The sequence below is a fragment of the Hetaerina americana genome, unplaced genomic scaffold, assembly GCF_022747635.1.
Source record: "Hetaerina americana unplaced genomic scaffold, ioHetAmer1.1.p SCAF_3, whole genome shotgun sequence".
In the NCBI taxonomy this organism is placed as follows: Eukaryota; Metazoa; Arthropoda; class Insecta; order Odonata; family Calopterygidae; genus Hetaerina; species Hetaerina americana.
Window position 1 is genome coordinate 45,887,090 of NW_027286874.1, and position 9,502 is coordinate 45,896,591.

Sequence of the window (9,502 nt, forward strand, 5' to 3'; positions counted from 1 at the left end):
AACCAATTTACAACGGAATAGGTTTCTCCGCAATTTAAGACGACACACTTTTATGCTCAAAGAAAAATACAAAACTAACTTAAATCATATAGGCTTAATGAATTAAATTCAATATAATTCTCAATCGAATGAAAATTTATGGTTCTTAGCCACTTATATTGATATATATATATATATATATATATGTAGAAATATCTTTTGTCTTATTTAACCTATGTGAAGAAGTATTTATACAACAGTAGGACGTAATAGGCATGCTTCCAAAAATCTGATATCTTACGAACGGCTAAGAGTTAGAGCAATTGTGATATTATAGCAATGAGAATAAGCATTCATTCAACAAAGAATTAATTAATTTAAGAATTCACAATTAAGAATTATTCCGTGCGGTGAAGCATTGGTTTTCATCCAAACCGCCGAGCGGATCTCCATGAGAGACATGTGAGTGCAGCGTAGCGCAAGGATGGTGGGCTGGTCATGTTTCCGTGATTCAACGTATGTTATCGTTCATGTGCTACTTTTGTGATTGTGCGACTGTGATTTGGCGTAAAAGCTTGGATATGATAAAAGTTGTAACTTAAAGGGAGATATTGTTGGGAGTGCCATTCATTGAACAATTTCTTCTCATTCATCCACAAACTTGCGAGGATTTCTTTTTATCTTAGCTCGTTGTCTCGGCTTGAAACTACCATGGTCGTAGAAATTTTGGATCAGCATCACTTAGCTATTAGTGCAATAGTTACAGTGTCAATGCAATTAATTTTTTTCACAATCGCTGCGACATTTCAATTTGATAAGGTAACTGACTTCGCCGGAGGGACAAATTTCATTATCCTCGCACTTCTAACCTTCTTTCTAGCGCAGGTAACCATTAAACCTAATTGGAATCCAATTTTCACAATTGGATTGGTGAATTCTCCCACTTTGACTTGAAATTCTAAATATTTTATTTTCTGTTACGAATCGTTTTTTCAGACCTACGATAGTCGTCAGTTAATGGTCACAGTTTTCATTTGTATGTGGGGAGTTCGTCTATCAGGCTATCTCTTATACCGAATTCTGAAAATCGGCCGGGATGCACGTTTTGATGATAAACGAAGTAATGTAATAAGATTTGCTATCTTTTGGACGTTTCAGGTACGTGTATTTCTTGATTTGGTATTTTAAGAAAAATATTTGGAAAATCTAATTTAAATTGTAGCCTTCCGATGTGGTTCATTCATTGCGTATTAACAATTCTAGGCTGTCTGGGTATTTGTTGTGAGTCTTCCAGTCATATTCATCAATTCTCCTAGCAATGCAATACCCCCGGCACCGAAAACTATGACTACTTTGGATTCAGCCGGTACGGGTCTTTTTATTATTGGACTCCTAGCAGAAACCTATGCAGACCTTCAGAAATTTTCATTTCGGCAAGATCCGGCTAACAAAGGGAAATGGTGTAACGATGGTAAGCTATGCACGATGATTAAAATTAAATTAATTACTTCAAATAAATTGTTCCGAGTTTTGTTACGTCCCTGTGTATGAAGATTCTCGGATATTTAGTACAACAGAAATTGATTTCAATTTTCTTTGTGTGGAAAGTAAGAAATGGAGCTCTTATTAATATAATCAAATTCTAAAATAATATTTCTGTTTTGTATTCTTATACCCTGTAACCATGGTTCCCTATTTAATGTATGTGCATTTACTTTTTAGGTCTCTGGAGACTTTCACGGCATCCTAATTATTTTGGCGAAGTACTTCTTTGGTGGGGTATTTTTATAATATCTGCTAATGTTCTCAAGGGTCTTCAGTGGCTTGCTGTGTTATCCCCAATATTTACTACTCTTATCATACTCTTTCTTTCTGGAATACCTTTACTTGAGAAGACTGCTGATGAAAAGTACCGAGAGTAAGTTTTATTTTTTAACTAGATGCCAAAAATGTCCATCCACACAACTTAAATATTATTTTTATTTACTTATATTTCAGTAATCCGGAGTATCGCTACTACAAAGCATCAACGTCACCCCTTCTTCCAATTCCTCCCGCAATATATGTGGAGGTTCCAAGGTTCCTGAAGTTTATTCTATGTTGTGAGTTTCCTCTGTACAATTATTTGGATCAGACAGTTGTCACAACTGAGCAAGGCCCAATATGCACTCAGCCATCATCATAGTTTTATTTCTTCTCTCGCAATATTGGTGTGACATGACTGTGTGAAGAATAAGCTTCCATTGGAGGGTAAATTTAGAATTTTGAGTAATTAATTTTTGCCCAGCACCATCTATTGGCTGATATGCGAGTACTCAAAAAGGTCTTTCATGTTAAATATAAATATGCTGTATTAGGCATAACATCTTAAAGAAGTTTTAGGGAAATAATGCACCTCACTTATACCTCACCACGTAGATTGTGTGTTCAAACTATAGAAAATTTTAGAGGCATATTGCTAAAGGGGCTGGAACCCCCAAGAAAGCTGTCAGTAATCAGCCAGGAATTATATGTATTTCCATCTATTTCGATTAGTTTCATGTTATCTAATGGGAGTGGTATGTTTAAAACCTTATGTGATGATGTTAATATATTCTGATTGCTAATTTAATACTGTCGTTAACACTTCAAGAAACTGTGTTCTTGCAACTTCCAACATTGTAAGTTTGAGCTTTAATGTAAAGTGATTTTCAGCTGATATGATTGCATGAATTAGTCTGAAGTGTTGAGTAGGGCTACTTAATAAATCAACAACATCATGCCCAAAAAATTAGATGATCATCATTCTTTCAATTTATATTCAGGTGTCACCATAACTTGAAACTCATTTATTTAGCCCAGCCCAGAATTTTCTGTTTATTATATAAATTGCATAAATGTTTCATTAGCCATCAGACCAATAATTTTTATTGGAATTATCAATGGGGAAATAATGTCTTAATTCTTAATAAATCATAACGGAACTCTTGTGGGGCATGGTGTTATACCTTTTTGTGTTTAGTCCATTCAGTTTGAGATTAAACCATGGCAATCACCTTGGTACTCGAAGTAGCCACAGTGTCTGTTCTTACAACTGTATCTGCTAGACTTTTCTCCATGCCCTCCAGAGCTTTCAAAGCTTCTATACAGCTAGTGTGATACAAGTCATCTCTTTCATAATTTGCTTGAAATGAAGAGTTCATTAGATTTTTTAAATGTTCCCTTGAGTTAGAGGCTGATTGTATCGCTTTCTCTGCGGAAGACCGTTGCTTTAAAGATTTGTGTTATATGTGTCAAAACTAATTTCAATTATGTGTATCTATCCCTACCCAACTGCAGGTGTGCCATACAATTACCCTGTGCCACTACTATGTGGTGAACCAAGTGTTTCCTTCCTTGTCTACCAGTCTTCCTTAGTAAATTCATTGATAAGATGCTCCTAATACTTCTGTAATCAGACCTACCAAGCAATTTTTCTTATAATGCCTCAGGTCACTTCTTTAGTGGTATTAAAATCACCCTTCAAATTGGCGAATTCAAGCAAATTACACATAATGTAGCTTTGTTTCTGTATTTCATCTTTATGTGTAATAAGTTTTGATGGTGGAGTAAAAAGTAATTTTCACTTCATTTGTATTCACTATGAATCTAATTGATTTATACCATTCTCTAAGGTCAAGAGAAGGAATCACTCCCATTTTATGCTTAGAGTGTGTGAAATTTTGCCTTTTTTAGAAGGTGTTGAAAGTTAAAATATACCTTTGGTGTTGACTCAAGTCTTGGTATTATATAGTTACACAAGAAGGTTTAAGGGAGAGGGGAGGTGATTTTCTTCTGAAGAAATCTCAGTTAGAATCAGTAGATTTTAAGGGTTTCCAGTGGCCTTAGCCACATTGCACTTTTTGCTCAAATTTAAAATACTGTCACATTACGACATAAAACTTATATTGGAGGTAGGATTTGCACATAAAACCTTCATGTTATGTGGTATTTAGCATGCTAAACAACCATATTAAAAGGATAGTTCACATTTTATTGGTAAATGTACTTTTCCTCAGAACCCCTGTTCTGATGTGTACATTCAACACTAGAGCATTGGGCTTGGTACAATATGAGCTCTACCCTCGCATATCAAACCAACCTTCAGATTGTTGATGGTAAAATTTTAGATGAATCATTGCTGCCATGAATTATGCTATATGATAAACTATTCTCTGGAAAAGTACAATACATGGATACAGAAGTTCAAATGTTGATATTCCTAACTTCCACAAATTGAGTGGAAGTAACTAAAAGAAAAATCATGGAAAAACAAAAAATACTGATTTTTTTCTTCCACAGACAAAATACTAAACAGAAGGTAACTGTGACTTGAGTTCATCATTAAGTCGCCACTAAAACAATACATTCCTCCTCATTGTACATCACTGTTGGTTTCTGTTGGTAATTCATTGCTGGCAGTATTATTTTGGAATATTGTGAATTTCATTGAAAATTTTATGTAGCACAGTCTACTGGTTTATTGTTTTTTTTTGCTAGAGGGAGGATGGTTGCAAACTCGCAGTTCTGGTTAGGTTAAATATCCTGTTTTTGGTCACAGTGAAAGTATGTACAAAATTGCATTCTTTGGATGGGAAATAGTTTGGAATTATACATTCTTCTATCATTGAAAAAGCTTTATCAATGTTTTGCTCTACATTGAGTATCAGAAGCTTTTGATTGGTACATTCATGCTACTGTAGCATTGACCTGTAATTTTCATTGAAATGTAAAATAATCATTGTGAAATTTTAAATAGTTAAATTTTTTTTAAATCCTGGCTGACAATGGAAAACTAGAGCTCTTTGAAGCTAAGCATGTTGGTACCAAATGGTTACTATTCATTAAGCTTAACACATTATTAATAATGTGCATTATTTCATAAATTTATCTGAGAATGTTGCTGCCTGCCTTTCCCTCTGTTTTCTTGGACTTAAATAGTGGTATGCTTTCTTTCTTTACGTATACTTCTTAGTGGATTTTTTAAATGATAAAATGCCATTAGAATTCTTTCTCTTCAAATTAATCTTTTCCTTTATTCATCCTCAGCAAAGAAATAATACTACAACATGTGTCCAAAATTTCCTTTCTTCTCATGAATACCAGATATACAGGGTGCAGTGCTTAATTCCGGACAAGCACGCGTTTCCTCGAATGAGATTACCTTGCCGGGTTAGCAAAACCGTCCCCAGACTGCTCCGAAGCATTATATTATGCCACAATATCGCAAACAGTTGATCTGGGGTAGCAGATAAATTGAATTATTTTTTAATATAATGCCCAGCGCAAATACTTTCGATAATAGCAACTCTTGAATTGTAATCCGCAGTTTTACATAACATCTCGGGCATTTTGAGGTTATGACTGTTTTCTAGATGCCTATATATTTCGAGACTTCCAATGGAACTACGATATGGTGGGAAATTCAAATTGAAATTTGTCGGGTTTTAAGCGCTGCACCCTGTACAATATGTGTCCAGAACATAAGCTCCATTTTGGCTCTTTGAAAAGTAGGCAACCAAATAAACACTTATTTTATGGCCTTTAGAAATCTTCACCTACTATGCAATGTACATAATTGTCATACTAATGAAAAGAAACCCTGTTTGTGGAACTCCACTGCATGTGACTTGAATCATGTCTGACCTCTTGGTTGTCTCATAATCACTGCCAAATTACTGTCACCCAAGAAATTCGCTTGGGCTGTGTAAACAGGTGGAAATAAATTTGTGTTATCAGAACTATGAGGGAATTACTAATTTTTTCCTAACAAAATGAGTGCAACAGCTCCTATGCCATTCATGCTGTATCTGTGCATGTATTGTCATGCAGCAATAACATGCTATAATATAGTAGGGCTCACCTTTTGTTGTGAATAATGATCATGATGAATTTTAATGGTTTTAGGCTCTTTATTTGTAAAAATTCATGATCACTGATTAAAAAACCATATTTTTTCACAAAAACTTAAATGCACTACTATTGGTTTCTGCACATAGGTGACATCATCAGGTATCAAGTTTTTGTGAAAAAATAGTTTACTTATTCTGTGAGTAATTATTTGATTGATTGTTATGAACATGATAGCTGACACACAGTGATCCTCAATGTGTATCTTAAAAAAAATGACTGCTACGTAATTGTTTAGTGGGTAGAAGTGCACGTAATTACACCTGCATGGCCTTGATTTCACCAAGTGCATAGGAAATCTGAGGTGGTGTCACTTATTTTCTATACACTCATAATTTTACAAGTAACCTTTTTCAAATCAAATAATGATAAGTGTTTATCTACTAATGCATTAAGGTATTGTGTGAGTTTATGCTTTAAATTATGGCAATTGATGTGCTTCATTTATCATCATTTGTGTGAATGTATGGAATGAAGTTGCATACTTAAAAATATCAAGGTGCTGAAATAGGTGCAAAAGGCAGCTATTTGATTAAAATGGGAATGTAACTGAATGTATCATTATATTTATGGAAACTCATACATATTATTAATTTAAAATTTGATGTCAGCATGTTAAGGGAACCATTACATTAAGGGAAATAAAAGGAATAATTACAGTAGGGCAAATTTACATGCTAGTCTCGTTTGTCGTAGTTGTAAAGGACTTTAATTCTTATTCCTGAAAGTAGAAAACACGGGGTTGAAATTTCTATTTGATGATTTTATTTCTCTCACAAGCTAAACACCCATTGGTAATATGTGAAACTGTGATTTGAGGGTAACAAACACTGAAATTTTCCTTGTAAATATAGCAAAGAAATATGAGGATATTTACATTTTCTATTGACGGAAAATATGCTTATATTTCCTAAAATGCATACTGTTAACTTGTGTTACTCAGAAGATATGTAAATGTTCCCTCCATTAATGGTAAGTGGGTATGCTGTCATTTCTATGAGATATCCAACAGGACCAAGTTGAGGGAATAAGAAAGAGACTTGAAGCGAAGCATAACACATTCATTCACTCGAGTAAATAGTGTAAAGAGTTTTAGCTGAACTTGATTTGTTGAGATTTATAAAACATAAGTTTTCTCGATAAAAATAAATTAAGATTGAAATTTTAAAAAAAATCCCATCCATTTAGGTGGAACTCTTGCCATCCACATGACGAAATAGTATATTATAATTAGTATGGAATATCAATCCAATCCCTCCATCAATTAGCTCAAGCATTTAGGTAAAATGTTCAAATTAGCCAGTACGTGTTATTTTTTATTTCTATTAATGGCGAATCTTTTTGAATTATAATTAATGTGTGCCATTGTATTATTTATATGATTTTTGTTCCCAAACTTAGATATCCCATATATATCTACTTACTCAAAGTGTTGTGAGCAAAGTTGCAGTTTTTAGTGAAAAGATTTTTGATTTTGGAAAATGTAAGGGGAATATAAGGTACTGAGATAAAATTACCCCTTGAACTCTGAATTTATGTTTAGGTTTTACTCCCTTATATTGTATTATTCACATAGTGCTTGCCATTGTCTAGCTAAATACAGCGTTTTGAATATGGCCTTCTAATTAATCCAAGTAGAAATTTCTGTAGTTTGTTAATGATTGTAAATTATTACCATAATCTGATACTTGGTGGCTATTGGGTTTAGGTGTTCCACTGACTAAAGTCATATCATAACATTTAAGCAATCAGTAGACTTGATTAAATCAAGGGACAATCTGTTCCAGGATTTGAACCTAGTTAGGCTTAAATTGTAGCTTTATACAGCAATAAAGGACACGAAGATAAGTCATGCAGGGCATATGTCCTGATACATGGTAGTAGATATACATAAACATTTTTTGAACATATATGTATGTATCTGCTCTTGATTGAACTAAGTTTCAAAGTCATTTGTGTGTACCATAATTTTGTCAATTTCATTGGAGAGTATTTTTGATTGATGTATTTTTGCTGTTGAAAATGATTTTCAGGACTTCAATAGCTGTGTAAATAAAGGGAGAGATTTGGAAGTTTCTCGAGTTAGGATGAATTGTTCATGTGTCACGATATTTTTCAAAAAAGGGTGTGAACTACCCGGATAAATTGTTATTTACAAATTACACCTTTTTGTGGAATATATTTTTTATGCTTTATGGCTTGAATATAATTTGCACAAATGAAAATTGAGTATGCAATTTGTAAGAAATAATCTTACTTGTGTTTTATTTATAATTGATGGCTTACAAAGTACAATTTTCAGCTTTACAATGTGCAAAAATCTATGCATGAAAAATGCTGATTCTTTTTCATATTTACTCCATAAACATGTAATACTTTTGATTAGGTTATAACCTTCTATTGAGCTTGTCAATTCCACTATTAAATGATTTTCAGAAAGCCTTGTAGTGTAGAGTACTTATTTAATGCTATGGTCATAAGTAACATGGTTTGATATCTATTTGAATAGTGCCAATAACTAATCTTTTCGTACTTCTTTTTCAATAAAATGTGTGTTGCTCGGTATAAAATGTATTACTGAAAGTGTATTGTTGTTTGTATAGAAAATGGATAGTTTATTTTTTGTAGTATGAAGTCTTTTAGATGGGAATTTGCTGAAAACAAGCTAGGATTAATTAAACTGTTTTACAGCCTTTATAGCAATGTTGTAGGAATGAGCAGTTGCCACACAAGCAGAAAATGTATTTCCCAGTATTAGTTGTCAGGTCATTTTTGGCAATTTGAACTAACTGAATACAGTGTGATACTTATAGTCAGCCAATTAGATCAGTATTCAAAGAATTTATTGATCTCATAGCTTGTAGATTGATAAAAAAACTATTTTTTTCTAACAATATGTCACCATTTTTCTTATGGTTCAGAATTTGTGAATATTCACTTTTGCAGTGAGGTACATACATTTGTAGTTAAACAGTAGATCTGTGATTATGAATCATGTTTTGGAAAACAATTGTTTGTTTAATTTCCTTAATGAAAGTCTTGCTTAATGTGTCCCTTTCTTCTAATTATTATGGGTGAGTTTTGAAAAAATGTACTACTTAAAAAATCATAAGAGAAAATAGATAAATGTAATTTATACTCCTGTCACAATTGCTACCAAATATGATAGTTTCTGTAGTAAGAGATAGGGTACATGCATGTTGTTCCATGTTGTCATGCATTACCATCTTGAAGCATTATTTATTAAGGAAATTGTTATTGGTCATACTCTATGCAGTATATAATTAAGTATTACATTTTGAACTACAGTAAATATTTATGCTAATTATGGCCTCTTTGTCAATTGACTAACTTTCAATGTTCCTATTTCCATCGACCTTTCAAAAACTGTTTGTTCAACTGTTATGTGCTGTTTAAGTTACTTTTGGTGTCCGGGTTAAATTCTTTGATAGTTATAATGGAGAGACATTTTATTAGTATTGACTCTTGTGTTACCTTTTTCCATTTCATGAATTTTGTTTAGTGTGATAAAATGCTTTCATGTATTACTAAATTAATAAATGTTTGCATAATAAAGAAAATGTTGTCATTTGAA

The 9,502-nt window shown here is 32.9% G+C and overlaps 1 protein-coding gene across 1 annotated transcript; it reads left to right on the forward strand.

Annotated features, from left to right (window-relative positions):
* Positions 1-475: 475 nt before the first annotated feature.
* LOC139690978 (uncharacterized) lies at positions 476-9,502 on the forward strand. The gene is made up of 5 exons (XM_071588669.1): positions 476-864; positions 976-1,137; positions 1,243-1,450; positions 1,702-1,897; positions 1,978-9,502. The coding sequence occupies exons 1-5, from the start codon at positions 691-693 to the stop codon at positions 2,162-2,164; spliced, it is 927 nt and encodes a 308-aa protein (XP_071444770.1). The 5' UTR covers positions 476-690; the 3' UTR covers positions 2,165-9,502.

Excerpts from the sequence above, each read along its gene's own strand:
- LOC139690978 (XM_071588669.1), top strand. The coding sequence starts at position 691 with ATGGTCGTAGAAATTTTGGATCAGCATCACTTAGCTATTAGTGCAATA. Across the intron at positions 1,138-1,242 it reads CTATCTTTTGGACGTTTCAG|GCTGTCTGGGTATTTGTTGT; the intron begins GTACGTGTATTT and ends TAACAATTCTAG. Across the intron at positions 1,451-1,701 it reads AGGGAAATGGTGTAACGATG|GTCTCTGGAGACTTTCACGG; the intron begins GTAAGCTATGCA and ends TTTACTTTTTAG.